This window comes from Pomacea canaliculata, linkage group LG7, assembly GCF_003073045.1.
Source record: "Pomacea canaliculata isolate SZHN2017 linkage group LG7, ASM307304v1, whole genome shotgun sequence".
Taxonomy (NCBI): domain Eukaryota; kingdom Metazoa; phylum Mollusca; class Gastropoda; order Architaenioglossa; family Ampullariidae; genus Pomacea; species Pomacea canaliculata.
In genome coordinates, this window is record NC_037596.1 from 8633881 (window position 1) to 8649458 (window position 15578).

Below are 15578 nucleotides of genomic sequence, written 5' to 3' on the forward strand. Positions count from 1 at the left end.
TTGCTTTCGGGAATTTGATTATGCTGATAAGGTTGGTCATTGAGTAGCGTGGTTTCTTAATTATGTCTCACAGTTCCTCACTCATAAAACCTATAACGGGAACACAGAAACAGAAGCAAAAATAATGTTCACGAATAAATGACTCAGGCTACTTTTGGAGTAAAATCCAAAATTATGCGCAGGTGTCTGGGAAGAGAAATCGACCAATGAAATGTCCTGTGACAACAGGGCTGGGAGGCAAAAATCGCGACCAAAATAATGCCATGCATAAGATGCTGAGCGGAAGAGAGTTGACAGCACAGCAGACGGTATGTGTGTCTATTACTCAGGCCACTTCTGCTCATAGTAAAGCAGCAAAAATTCCCAAACAATTTGTCATTTCGGGAACATGTTTGCTTTTTAAAAATACTTTTTTTTGGAGTTTATTGCACACAGCAAAGAATCAAGACATCTAAATATTGTCACAAGCATTTAATACAGTGTTTCGCTATGATGTACACCGTACCATATTGTATACATTGGCTTCATCTATTTCTCTTAAAAGCTTCATCGTCAATGATAATATTAGATAATAGTTATCTTTTGAAGCTGTTTTTATTTATTTAATAATTTCCTGTGTGATGCTAATTTTTTAAAGAAAAAAATTGCATACATATTATCTGAAGTATATTAAATATGGATCAGTCCACCCCTATAAGGTTCTAGCGGCACACTTGCAAAATAAGCAAAAGTGGGGAGAGAGGTGGGAATGTGAGAGGCACTTTATACCAAACCTCAGGTAATGGCTGTATCACAGCAAAGTATCCCTCTTAACATAAGTCACATGCAAAGAAAGAATTCTATTAATAGTGTGTCCAAGACAAAATCAGAACTTGGGATGCCTAACCCTCGTGCACTGCAGTGGTGACAAGCATTTATCATTGTACAACTGGACTGCCCCAAATGTAAGGAAATGGGGGTGGGGATGGCAGTAATATTGAAATAAAGGATTGCAGCAGTGTGCAATAATTAAGAGACTAGTAAATTTAACAGTCCATTATCTCCCTTGTCAGCACTCACTGTCTTTTAGTTTTCTTGAAGAAGTCCTAATGCAACCATCTTCCTTGAACATGTAGCAAGCTGTAAGTTGATACTACTGGAAATCAATATAGCAAGATATAAGTTGATACTGCTGGAAATTAGTAGTTTATTCCTTGTTACTCCTTGAGGAGCATAGGGCCGCAACAACACCTTGCCAGCGGACCCGGTTTTGGGCAGCACTCCCTTAGTTGGGCCAATGTGGTTCCAATGTCCTTTGCCTTATCCTCTCCACTGTTCTTTTCCAAGTCTGCCTTGGTCTCCCAAATCTCTTCTTCCCGCTGAGTGTTCCAGTCAAGTGCCTGGCTGGCACTGGTGTCAGCTGGTTTGCGCAGGGTGTCCTATCCAGCCCAATTTGCGCTTTTTGATGTCTTGGCCAATGACATTTTGGTTGGTTCTTTTCCACAGGCTGCTTTTGGAGATCTTTACAGGTCATCTTATTCCCAGTATATGGCGTAAGCATCGAAAGGTAAAGGTCTGGAGTTTGTTGTTGATGGTGTTTGTCACTCTCCAGGTTTCAGAACCATACAGTAGGACAGCTTTCAAATTGATGTTGAAGATGCAGGTCTTACTGCAGGTCTTACTGTGGAAGGATATTTCTCAGGAGTTTCTGATGGGGTGTTGGCTATTGTAAGCATGTCTTGCCTGATGCAGCTTTTGATGTCATTGTCCGCTCCAGCATCCTTGTTGACAATTGCTCACCAGATAAAGCAGTCTGTTTCCAGGATGTTCTCTCCTTGAAGCTGGATTGGAAGTTCCTGCTTGTTGTTGATTCTCATCACTTCAATCTTCTTTCTGTTGAACTTTAAGCCAGTCTTCTCTGCTTCCTCTGCTAGCTTACTCACTTTGGTTTGTGGATGCTGCTCCTGTGAGATAGGAGACTATCATCTGCCAAGTGCAGGTCCTTTAGCTGTTTGGTGAAGGCCTACTAGATACTAGTGGTGTTGTGTTGGGTTGTTTTGTGCATAATCCAGTCTATGACCATCAGGAAGATTGTTGGTGATAATATGCAACCCTGTCTTACGCCGGTCTTCATTACCAAAGGTTCAGTGAGTTTGCCGTTGTGGATAACATGGCAGGATGAGTCTTTGTACAACCCCTGGATATTGTTTATGAGCTTAGGAGGAATGCCATAGTAGATCATCAGCCTCCAGATGGACATCCCTGTCTACACTTCTGGAAATAAAGCTGATGCTTATGCCTGTCTGCACTGTATCTATGTTTGAAACTATTTTTACCACATTGCTTACTTGTCATGTTTTGTTTCATTGAGGAATTCTTACCCTGTTCTTTCTCATAACATGTTAGTATTATATACATTAATATTAGACCTAATGATATATTCCTTCCAATGATAACCTTTAGACTGTCTTTGTCTTTGTTTTTGTGCAGGTTAGAGGGTAGTAGTGTAGGTTTTTTTGGTTTTTTTTTTTTTTTTTTTTTTTTTTGCATTATTCAGAAAGTGGTCCAAAGCCATGCTTTATTTATTTTTCTGTCTTCGCAATTAATGAGTACATAAAAAAACCCCATCCATATTTAACTTGTGGTTAAATCCATTTGAACATGCCAAGTAATTGTTGATTGAATGACACATTTTCCTCATTCCTAATCATTCCTTGTTTAAACAGGGAATTTAATAGGACCAAATACAGTGTGTTTGTCAGCCAGGAAGTTGAGAATCACATTTTATTTTTAAAACTGACAAAGTAAAATAAACATTTATTTGATTTTTGAGTAGTTTTGTATTCTCAAATCACTCATGGGACCTTATTTCCATTTGAATAGACAACTAACTGCAAAAAAATAACCTCCATTTTTTTGGAAATAATTGGAACAGCTCCTCACAGGTGTTTCCAATTTCTATGAAGTTCGTTTCAAATCGAAGGATGTAGAAAAACTACCAACCAAAGTAGCAAAGAATGTGTGTTTCTTTTATTAATAATTCTCTCTGCTCAAGTCAAGAGGCAGATTGCTTAATGAAACTTCTTCACACTCACATCATGATTACTACCATTCTCATAGTAGCTCAGCAAACTTTAATTAACATTAATTATATCTTCATGCTTAATATTATGATGGGTTGTTTTGCTTATAGATTAGCTACCATGGAAAGTGAGCATGAGAGACTTACATCATCTGTGAGTGAGCAGCATGGCAACATGGCAGCCTCTGATACCAATTATCCCACCTTCAGCCATGAATGTGATGACAACGCACTGACAAAAAAGAAAAGAAAATGCTGGTCCTTACCAAAACGCTATATTGTAGCCTTGCTGGCTTTCCTTGGATTTGGTTAGCAGCTGTTTGCCTATAGTTTCAACAGTATGCATGCTGTGTGTGTGCATTCATGCACATCTGAATGGGACAGTATGTACATAAAAATCTGATCAACAGTATATGCCTTAGGATTTGTTATTCTTGAATATTCTCAAATAAGTGTTTTAAGTGGTTGTAATTAATGTTAACAAGTTGACCAGATTGCAAAATATTTTTCAAAAAACTGGGATGAACTCATAAATAGTGGTTTCCAAACAGAGCAAATGAAACCCCACACCTATCCATTGTCAAACTTAGAGGTCATAAAGTTTGACATTATGAATGACCATGGCAACACTTACATTGTCAAAGCTACATCCACCTGGAGAACTGGGAGCATATTAGGCATGTTCATAAATGGTTATGGCTGCTTTCTGTGCATTGTCATGTTTATAGGCTTGCATCTCAAAAACTGAGGGAAAGGTTAAGGGGTGTAGGGAAGAGGATATGCACTCATGTTTCATGCACGCTAATCTGAGTGCAAACTCAATTTTAAATGAATGGGTTTAGTTCATCAAAAGTTACCACATCCTTAAAAGTGAGTGAAAACATTTATTCTGTTTGAGCTTTGCAATTCTCACCTGGGTTTTAAAAAGAGATTATGATGACACAGCTTGAACAACAGCTTCTAGCATATGCTTTCTTCTCTTGCATTTATGCAACTTTCATTGATGATGCTAGTACAGATTTAGGTAAATGCACATAATAAAATGAAAATTTACTACACATTTTTGTAATAAACAGATAGCAGCTGTAGGCTCTGTTAGCTTGTAAGCAACGTTGAGCTTAATTTAAACTAGACTTTAAATAAATAAAAGCATAAATTTTGAAGTATTTTGGTTTATCACCAACATGATTTTCCTGCATTTTATATTTACTTATTTGACGTACACAGTCATAGTGCAGACATGAGATGCTAAGGCAGTGTGTCCTTTGTTGTCTAGCCTCTGCTTTATGCGCAACATGGTTCCCCTTTTTCTTGTTTTAGACCAATTTTTCCACTGCCTGCCCATTCTAGTTTTCTTCCTTTAATTTATTGTATTTATATAATTTTAATATATTATGCATCTTTAAAATTTTAAAAAATTTGTATATTATGTTTTATTTAGTATGCAAAGATTAAAACTTGAACATTATCTTATAGTGTGGTACTATTTCAGCTAACATATACTCCATGAGAGTGAACCTCAGTGTTGCCATTGTTTCCATGACAAGCAACAAGACCAGAATCTACAATGACTCTCTTGTGGTGAGAAAAATATGATTACACTGTTATTGTAAATTTGTTGAGCAAGGCTGATCTTGTTATTCTTTGTAAAGCCTTTTTGTAGCTAGCTTGTTTTATTGCTGTGTATTGCATCACTACTTAGGATTCATATGCAAGAAACCTGTTAACTGCCTATATATATATATAAAAAAAAAAAAATTCTGTTCAGACACAACCAGGAACCCTTATTCTAAAAAAAATCCCTACATTAAACGCCCCCCAAAAAAACTCCCCCAACCAGGAAAATCAGGGTTCAAAAATATTTGCATTGGAAGATTCAATTTCCCTTCCGAAATGCAACATATAGATTTGTGATTTTGGTAGACCAGTACATTATGATGGATGGAAGGTAGTAATGATTTTTCAATGGCCAGCTTACTGTAATTTAGGTAATATGGAAGATTATGACTTGTTATGATCAAAGACAGTTGCACTTAATGTCTGCAGCTGCAGATCAGTTGTGCTTAAATGATGGCTGTTGTCATCCTTGTTTTGCACGTCCACCCTACTCATGCATGTATGGAAGTGATTTCTTTTTCTGCTTTGAAGGTAAAGAATGTTTCTGTGTTGGTTTATATGTGTAAGCTTGGCCTTCCTTCCATTACTCTTTATGCATGTCTTGTAAATCATAAGTTTGAAGATGGAGAGGGTTAAAATCCATTATGATAATTTGCACACTACAGCACCTAACAGTTGATATGTGGAAGTTCCAGCTGAAAGTTTAGAAAAACGTAGATATTTTTTACATTATTAATTTTATGTGCTCAGGATGTAAATATCCACATGTTTTTGCATTATTGTTTTATAAAGAAGATGTAATTGTGAAGATAAATCATACTTTTCTTCTTCTTTGATGTAAGACAGTTTTTTAAAAAAAATGACAGTAAGTAGAAAAACAATTCTTATGGACACTGCAGAGTATAACGTACGTTTCTTCTTATAGTGAACAAAGTCCACCCAGGTTAAAAGGCAGAAGAAAGGAGGTAGATGAATCTTGATGCTCTACAAAATATCAAACCTAATTTGTAATGCTTGCTTGTTTCTTTTTCATACTTTTTTTTCTGGAAGAACATCCTTTACAAGAGAAGATACTTTTTATCTTAAATAAAATGCACTTTTCTCACTACTGTTTTCATCTACTCTTTTTGATAAACTTTTAATATTTCATATTATTACAGATAACATCAGCTTACTCTGCAAACTAGCTCATCAGGTCATTAATAGCACAAGCTTTTTGATCAGGTTGGCTTAATGGCTTTTCATCTTTTCATTATCAAATTGTTCCAGTTTAAGGGTTTTTTTCCACCACCCCCATCACCTTAAATTTATACAATGTGTGCTTTACCAAATCTGTTTGTTATCAAACCTCTCTGACTGGTTATAATAAGGCAGAGGACTTAATCCCAAAATACTTCTTACTTGTAATGGTTTTCATTCATAAGGACATTGTTGAACTGTAAGAAAGTGCAGGAGTGGCTTCTGCTATTTTCTTGTAGCTTAAATATTTGTGTGTTTCAATAGCTTTTCTAGCTTGAAATGGAATACTTAAATTTGCTTTGAGGTTTTGTAATTTTTTGTTATATTGTTTTTCATTTTGTTATAACTCTTCTGTGGCAAGAGTATTGATGATTCGCATTGTTTTGGTATGGCATGCTTTCATTGCCATATTAATCTGATAATGAATGATTTTTGAGTGGTTTAGTTTAAGTTTGTATTGATTTATTTTTATGCATGTTTTTATCAATCCATACTCAGGCTGCCTAATTTTCAACATATATGTCTTGCCTGTGTTTTAGAAGCTTGCTTTCTTTACATCTAAGTCATCAGATTATAATAGTCTGTTTCTATTTAACATTGTGATTCTGCACTCCCTGCTTTGCTTATTTGGTCTGTTTTTGATTATGTTTTTACCTATGTCCCAGCAGCCTAACAACTTGCTTTAATTTCATGCATCTGACCCTCTGCTTTTAACTGACAACATAACCCCTGATTAACAGGTTTATCCACCCGATTACCCTTGGTCCTCAGAGCTTCAAGGACAGGTGCTTGCATCTTTCTTCTATGGTTATATACTTTCACAGCTGCCAGGAGGTAAACAATTCCCTCAGATTATGTTTCATTGTGCTGTACTAAAAGCTTTTATATTTTTTCATTTATTATGTCTTCTAATGAAAACAACATCTAGGTGTGAACTATACTATTTTGGTGAACAGTGTGGTCAAGTTTTAATTTTTTTTTTAATCTGTCATCGGTTGAGGGAATGTGATGGCCAAGGCTAACTGTGTGTATTGAGTTATGTCTTGTGCTACTCGATATATCCATCTAAAATGATGTGTAAGGCTTAAGGAAAGGATGTAATAAATCATGAAGCTGTTGCATTTTGGAGGGAAAGCTTTGTTAAGACAGAAAGGAAAAAACCTTCAAGAATCTGGGGCAGTTTGTGGCACAGTTTCTGTTGCCATGACAATGAGAATCAGGTGATATGGGTTCAGACTATGGGTCTGACACGACTATCTCTGGGTATGGAACCTGTTTGCTAGGCTTTGGTTGGTAGTTTTTTGTGGGTACTCCGGTTTCCTTCAGCCTTTGTGTATGTCAGTTGATGTAAATGTGCATGTGAGCATGCATGGGAGGGAAAATAACTTTGTTGAGATGTTTTATTTTATTTTTAAAGTGAACAGATCTAGAAGCTCCTTCATAACTGAATGAACAGAAATCTCAAAGTTTTGGATACATTGTAACATAGTAATAACGAGAATATGTACAAAGAGAACGACTAGTAAAAAAAAAAAAAACTTGGTTTAAGTTCATAGACTTTTCTCTATTTGCTTGTGCATTTGTTTGCTGCATTTGCCCATGCAGAAATTAACACATTCATTGTCATTTGTGTATGCATGTGTGAACTCACACTTTTATACACACCCCCTCCCCCCAACCCACCTATCCACATAAAAATGATGTGAAGTAGCTTAGAAAATACAAACAATATCATTAGATGGTTTAAGACATAACAGTACTGCATTGACAACCATATCAGCTTGTACCAAGAAGTTATAGATGCTGCTGGTATGTCAAGCAGAATTCACAGTTTGAAGTTCAGCAGTTGGTCTAACTGGCACTATATTTAATGGTGAGATGTTATCAAAATGCATTTAAGATTGTCATTGGCAGATACACTCTTTTGCTACTACTCATAAAATTATGCATCCTACAGTTAACAGGCTTCCTTACATTTAGAAACTACAATTTGGAGGCTAACTTACATTAATTTCTTTTTTACTCATTTTAGGTTTTTTAGCCAATCGCTTTGGAGGAAAATATTTCTTTGGTGGTGGAATTTTTCTGACAGCCATTCTGACACTTTTGACTCCTTTGTTTACTACATGGAGTGTCTTTCTCCTGATTGGAGCCAGGGTTTTTGAGGGTCTGTTTGAGGTATGCTGCTAGAAAAATATTTCAGTTATTTTGAAAACATTATGGCTTATGTATTTTTCACAATACATGACAGAACAACTCTTTGCATATGAAAAAGAGCTACAGATATAATAAATATGATGATAAGTGGAGTACACTGGCAGTTTTAAGTAATGTAGTGTGTGATTTAAAGTTTGGTACCGTGTCTTGATAATACAACATGCTTACTATGTAGAACTAAAATTTTGATTGGAAATAGAAAAATACATCTCTGCTGAAATTTACCTTGATTTGTTTTTTCCTTAGTCTTATTTGGTTGTAAGCATTTATTGTATGTTCCATGTTGCCAGGTCGCAAATCACTATTAAAACTAGGCTATGGGAACCGAAGTGCTTAAAAATACGTACTTCTCCTCCAATCAGTGTAGATCCTTGAAATGCTTTTGCCATAATAAGGGACAAATCGTAAGACTGTGTATGTATGTGTATGTGTGCAATTGCATGTGTGCACTAGTATTGGGTCTTCCTCCTTTGTAATATATTCATTGAGTTAGATTGAAGGTTGTTGTAATATATTTTTAGGTAGACTAAAGATCTTTGCCATATCATCTACAGGGTGTGACCTATCCATCTATTCATGCCATATGGGCCAAATGGGCACCGCCACAAGAAAAGACAAAATTGGCTACATTTGCATTTGCCGGTTAGATATTAATTAGTTTAAAAGTGTAAAAGTGATGTCTGTTTTTGCAACACATATTTTGAATGTTATGTGTCTGTGCATATGCACTTATTCAACACTAAAACAATTTTGCATGTATGTGTATTTAACTTTGAAAAAAAAATAAACAGGTTTTCCTAGACCAAATATCTATACAAAATCAGAACTTGGTGGCCTTATGCAGACTGAAATAAACTAAAAATTGATCCAGAGTAGACTTCTAGTTGAGCCATTAAAGATATGTAAGGGGAGGAAGTTTTGGGGGGCTTTGCCATGTTTGTAGAAGAAAGCTGCTATATTCACTTCTAGCACTAGCAGTCTTCTGGACAACTCAAGGAGGAAGAATCTGAATTAGACCTCAGAAGGGACTGGAGAAAGCTAAGCGTGAGCCCAAGTCCCAAAATTTGACTTTATAGTGACCTTACATTGGTGCTCACTTGCCAAGGCCTGGAGCATAAGAGATGGAAAGAAACCTGATTGATTGCTGTTTAGATATTGTGCATGCTTGCATCATTCTGTACACTAGCCATTGATACAAGTTGGTCAGACATTATCATTTGCAGTAATGGACATTATGATTGCTGCCTGCCAATTACCACATTTCAAAGCCTTGGTGCAGGTCAGAAATAGTGATTTCATTTCAGGATCTTACTTTGGCACAGTGATTTCTCTTCCTTTGTCTGGAGCTCTTGCAGATAGCCAGTCAGGCTGGCAAGCTATTTTTTATGTACTTGGTGAGTTCTGCCTGTTCCTTGTACTTCTTTTGTCAGGACCAAATTGTTCACTATGTAAATAACATGTCATGCTAAGATTTTGTTCATAATATTTTAGAACACTTGCTGTTGTTGTTCATGCCATCAGTATTGTCACATTACTATCAAACATCTTATAGTCCTCTTCTGACAAAGAAATTAATAGATTAACAGAAAGATTTCTAGTCATTACATCTTGATTTTTCTGTACTTCAGCTGTGCTAGTTTGAAAATCATTTTTGCTGCATCTTTTTCTTCAACTTACAGGCTCACTGGCAGTCGTATGGTTCCTGGTGTGGATGGTTATGGTTACTGAGAGTCCTGCAATGCACCCAGCGATCTCAAACAGTGAGTTGGAGCTCATCCAGCAATCTATAGGCTACACGGATGAACAGACCAAGGTAATTATTGGAAGATGACAAGAAAGTGATATGCAGCGTCATCTTATGCAGTTCACAGGAGTATGTTGATGAACTATTTACTAGAAGATGCAACAATGTGGGGTCCTTATATCTATGTTTACATCTGTTTTCTTGTACTAAATTCTAATATCATAAAATTACTAAGATATTAACTGTATGGAACAGAGATCTCCTGTCATGAATGTAGGTTATGAGGCAGAAATTAAAAAATAATGTTTACTTAACTTATACAAACATAAAGTACAAAACAATGAAATATTTTATTAGAGTAAACATCAGACTTCAAGTATTACTATTATCATTTTCAGCTGTTGGAGAACAAATCAATGTCATATTGAGTGATTGGCAAGTGTCTCAAATATCACTCTTCGCCAATTGATTGCCTACTTTCAAATATGACACAATTCCTGAGTGGTTTACTATTGTAGCTTCTTAAGGAAAGTAATTCATAGTAAAATATTTCCAGAAAAAGCGCTTACAGTTTCTTCCCTTGTAATTTATTTACACACAGTGATGTGTTTGAGACACTGCCCAGTTCACATAACAGTGTGCGAAACACTAGATGTGAAGATATTCGCTTCTCTAGCAGCATAGCATATAAAAATAGTTAATATAATTAATGAAATATGAAAACATGCCATAGAAGAGCATTCTTTTTCTTAACCATATCATCTTATCAAAAATATCTATTCAAAACCACACAAGGGATAACTTTACAGTGATACATATTTCTTAGATTTACTTTCAGTTTGTTTAATATTTGTTACTGAATGGAATTCTTGTCAGTGCATACTTCATAAAACAGTGCTAAGTTTTATTCCTTATTTTGAGTGATTGAGTAATATTTGCTTGAACATGTTCAGCGGGTGCACCCTCCCTGGCTGTCAATGCTGGCGTCAGGACCAGTGTGGGCTATCACAGCAGCACACTTTGCTGAGAACTGGGGTTTCTACACCTGGCTGACAGGTCTGCCAACCTTCATGGAGCACATCCTACATGTAACTTTAATACAGGTATGGTCACATACTAGCTGAGACAGCAGTTTCCAGCATCCAAGTGCTTTGATGCAAATAAAATTTAATAACTTAGATATAAAGACCTTTTGTAATGAAAACTGGTGCAAGACATGGTTGCATATTATCGCCAACAATCTTCCTGATGGTCATAGACTGGGTTATGCATTAGATGACCCAAGACAACAACACTGGTATTCAGTCGACCTTCACCAAGCAGCTAATGGACCTGGATTTTGTAGATGACTCCTATCTCATTAGCATCAGCATGCACAAACTAAACTGAGTCAGAGGAAGTGGAGAAGACTGGCTTAAAGGTCAACAGAAAGAAGACTGAAGTGATGAGAACCAAAAAGCAGGAACTCCCAATCCAACTTCAAAGAAAGCACATCATGGAAACAGACTGCTTCACATATCTGGGGAGCATCGTCAGCAAGGACAGTGGGGCAGACGACAACATCAAAACCAGCATTATCCCTCCACAGTAAAACCTGCTTCTTCAACACCAATGTGAAGGCAGTCCTACTGTATGGTTCTGAAACCTAGTGAGTGACAAGACACCATCAGCAACAAGCTCCAGACCTTTACCTTCGATGCTTACGCCATATCCTGGGAATTAGATGGCCTGGAAAGATCTCCAGCAGCACCCTGTGGAAAAGAATGAACCAAAATACCACTGGCCAAGACATCAAAAAGCACAAATGAGGCTGGATAGGACACACCCTACTGACACCAGCTGACACCATTGCCAGGCAGGCACTTGACTGGAACCATCAGGAAAAGGAAAGACCAAAGCAGACTTGAAAAGAACAGTAGATAGCAAGGCAAAGCAAGGCAAAGGATGCTGGAACCACATGTGCTCAACTGAGGGGGGCTGCCCAAATTGTGTCTGCTGGCAAGGTGTTGTTGCAGCCCTGTGCTTCTCAAGGATTAGCAAGGAATAAACTGAAACCTAGATATAAAGGGAAATAAGAGTTTCTTATTTAGTTTTATAATTAGATTTTATGAAGAGTTTATGCAGTGGGAGGAAATGGTTACATATATGCAGTTCTTGAAAGTATTATGATAGAGCGATGGCCGCACATGAGCTAGCTTTCAAACAGAAAGATTGTGTATTTTTTTCTTTTAGTCTGTTAGCCTCTTTCTTTGAAACTGTTTCTCAAGCACATTGATATCATTGATAAATTGATAATTTGCTTTATCAAGAGAAATAAAATCAGTTGTTTAAACCTTTTAATTTCTTTGCTTAAAAGTAAACAATGAGATATGCCTGCATAAGCACCTTGCTTTGCTATTGGTTTGTGCTCTTCAGGGTGGATTCTTCTCAGCTCTGCCGTATCTGGTGATGTGTATAATTGTCCTATCAGGGGGCATACTTGCTGACATGCTGCGAGCTAAATTTAGCGTTCCGACTGGTGTTGTTCGCAAAGTGTTTACCTGTGGAGGTTTGGTCATTTTCTTCTTTTCACAAAACATTTTTGATTCAGATCTATTTCAGGGGTTTTAACAAGCCAGGTTTTGTTGCTTCACGTTATGTGATTTCTTGCAGTTGTTGATAACACAAATTATGAAAGGATTCTGTTGTGTATGGGATATTTATATTAGAACTTAAAGAATTAAAGTTAAGTACTTTACGAATATGCTTCTTTTTTTTTTTTTTTTTGTTTCAGCCTTTGCCATTCAGGCAATCTTCATGGTGGCAGCAGGCTATGTTATGACAAAGGCAGCAGCAATATCTTGCTTGACTATTGCTGTTGGGATTGGTGGTTTTGCGTGGTCAGGATTCTCTGTGAATCACTTGGACATCGCACCTCAGTTTGCAAGCATTTTGATGGGCCTATCTAACACATTTGCAACTCTGCCTGGCATTGTCAGCCCTGCCTTCACAGGAGCTGTTGTCACATCACAGGTATAATTGTTTTGTCAGATCTTCTTGCAGTTCACTTTAAAAAATGAGGTTGCCATGCCATGATATCATCTATAAGTGCTTGATGAAAGCAATTTTATTAAAGATAATAATGGGGACTAAAAGATGGTGGAGATCATAATAATGACAGAGAAGATAATGAAGTTTGTATTATCTTTATGTAACACTGGCAGAATACAAATACACTTGGCTATCATTTATTACACTGTCTCTTTCACAGGATGATGCTGGCCAATGGCAGATCATCTTCTATGTGGCTGCAGGGATCTACGTCATGGGGGCTGTGGTTTATGGTATCTTTGCGTCAGGTGATCGCCAAAAATGGGCCGAGGTACCACTTGGGTACCAGCCATATTTGGAAGATCCAGAAAAAGATCACTAAGTACTGTATTACATAGAAATTTCAAGCTTTCTGTGAAATACCAAAATGGCATTGGTCCCTTTTCCTCTCCACAGATGCATGTATATCATCAAACCAAGGAAGTTCTAGCTGCTGATAAGCGCAACATTTGCTGCATCAAAGGAATCACATTTATTTAATGGTCAACCAGTTCATTCATTTGTAGCCAGTTCCTGACACTAGATTAAGATTCTGCAGTGTTGTTTTTCGCTACTGGAGAACCAGATTGTTAGTGTTATTTCTGTTTGGTGTTATTTTCATTGATTTGTCAGGCGGTTGGTCCTTTTCAAAAGAAACTTTACATTGTGATTTCTATTGTGCAAAAGATTTTTTATCATCATCTCTTCTTTCATATCTACTTTTTATGATTTTTCTCTTTAGTTTACAAAACAAAAGGATTATGTCTGGAAAACACTGTAATAACTGCCATGATGCCAGTGCTTATTTTTCTGGTAAGCTTAGAGAATGAACTTCATTGGAGAGTGAGTGCCCATGCATGTGTGTGTATAGGATTGATGCTTTGAGTCTTCAGTCATCTGTTTATTGCAGGTATCTGCTCCAGCTGGATGTGCAATAATACAAGGATGTTTTACCAGCTTTTATTTAAATGCTGGCATTTCCTCACAAGACTTGCTATAGGCCTTTACAAATAAGAGGGACTAAAATCCAAAGATAATATTTTACATTTCTTCAAATCTACATTCTGCCTCATGGGGTGTTTTCCACTTTGTAAAATGGAATCTTAGCCACCAAAGTCTTTGACATTGCTGTCTTGCAATGTATTTTTCTGTGATAATCCCATTTTATTTATATTTTCTTCAGACTATCATAAATGACACATACATGCATTATAATGATAGCTGCACTTATGTAGTGCTTTTCTCCATCATCAGCTGGACTCAAAGCACTTTACATGCAGGTGCACAAGCACTCCTTTTTAGGGCAGGCATCAAATGCACCTTTACGAAGAGGCATACACAGAGACATGCAGACAATGCACAACAAAATAGAAATAAAGTTGATTGAGAGAGTGTTTTACCCAGCTTATTTAAAGATTTCTTATTATGTGCTGTATTAATATGCATGCTCATTTACAATGTGGATAAATGTGGATGTTATGCAACATTCGTGATTAAGTTTGAGGATATAAAATTAAAATGCAGATAAGATTATTTAGACATTACTTAACACTCCAATGACCATCTTGCAGTTTTTTTTTCTTGGATCTGCCCAATTGCCCTGTATCACAACTTTCTGCAGAAAGAACATAAAATTAGCACATTAATAAGGTGTCTGCTTGTTCATTGTCTCTTTGTTTACCAGCGCACATCAGTTGATTGTGCTTTATTATGATCTTTTGCAGAAGTTATGTGTTTTTAAAGCTACGATTCTTGTGACTGATGTTTGTGCTCTGTTGCAAATTTTTGAAGAAATCATGTTTGAAAAAAATACATACAGTGCATTTTAACGATTTAAGTGAGCATCTTTTCTATCATGTTACGTGTATTCATCGATTGCTCTCACCTGGAGAGTTAAATATATAAATCTTCAGTCAAGTGCAAAAGTGGCTCAGTAAGCATGACCAAGCAAAAGTGAAAAAGACAAAGAAATGCACTGTGTGGTTTTTAGATACATGGAAACAACAGGTTGTTAGCTGCCAAATATAGCTGGTCATGGCATTCTTCAAGTGCAAGTCTGTTGCACACAGGGGAATAAGCAGTGAATTGTAGAGGAGGTACACCTCATCGCATGGCCTGTGATCAATAATAATAATGAGCTTTTGTTTCATGTGCAAGATTGAACAGATTGCCAAAAATTTTGGAAATGCTGTAGCATAATATGTAATACTGCTGACATTTTTCAAAATCAACCTTTTTTTTGGTTAAAATGTGCACCTACCTAAAAGTTATGAAAAAATGGCTCAGTTTTTATTTCCTACAGCAGTGTAGCTGCAAAGATTAATGAATTCATTTATATGAAATGACACTAACATACATGATTTCAGCACACATGGACACAAACACACAGATCACCCTGTGTAATGAGCTGTTACTATATCCTAGGGGAAATGTGAGCCACCTTAACTATGATCATACTTGAAAGTCACGTCAATGTTTATAGTTTGAAATGTTTTTGTGATTGCAGTCATTTCTGGTTGTGACAAATATATATCGTCATAGAGCAGAGAAAATTACTTTTGTGTTTGTGTTTATTTTGAAATTTTGATACTTTTGCAACATACTTGAAAATAATATATAGCATATATAGGT

The 15578-nt window shown here is 36.5% G+C and overlaps 1 protein-coding gene across 2 annotated transcripts; it reads left to right on the top strand.

Moving 5' to 3' along the window:
* The first annotated feature begins 83 nt into the window (after positions 1–83).
* Positions 84–15502, top strand: LOC112569697 (sialin-like). 2 transcript variants are annotated; one of them, XM_025247584.1, is made up of 12 exons: positions 84–308; positions 3173–3369; positions 4554–4642; positions 6658–6751; positions 7950–8095; positions 8689–8776; positions 9439–9528; positions 9814–9947; positions 10832–10981; positions 12294–12426; positions 12652–12890; positions 13129–15502. In XM_025247584.1, the coding sequence occupies exons 2-12, from the start codon at positions 3183–3185 to the stop codon at positions 13288–13290; spliced, it is 1512 nt and encodes a 503-aa protein (XP_025103369.1). In that variant the 5' UTR covers positions 84–308; positions 3173–3182; the 3' UTR covers positions 13291–15502. The 2 variants fall into 2 exon arrangements, with proteins under 2 accessions (XP_025103369.1, XP_025103370.1); XM_025247585.1 differs by lacking the exon at positions 84–308 and adding an exon at positions 5604–5643 and having other exon boundaries at positions 3231–3369.
* The last annotated feature ends 76 nt before the right edge of the window (positions 15503–15578 follow it).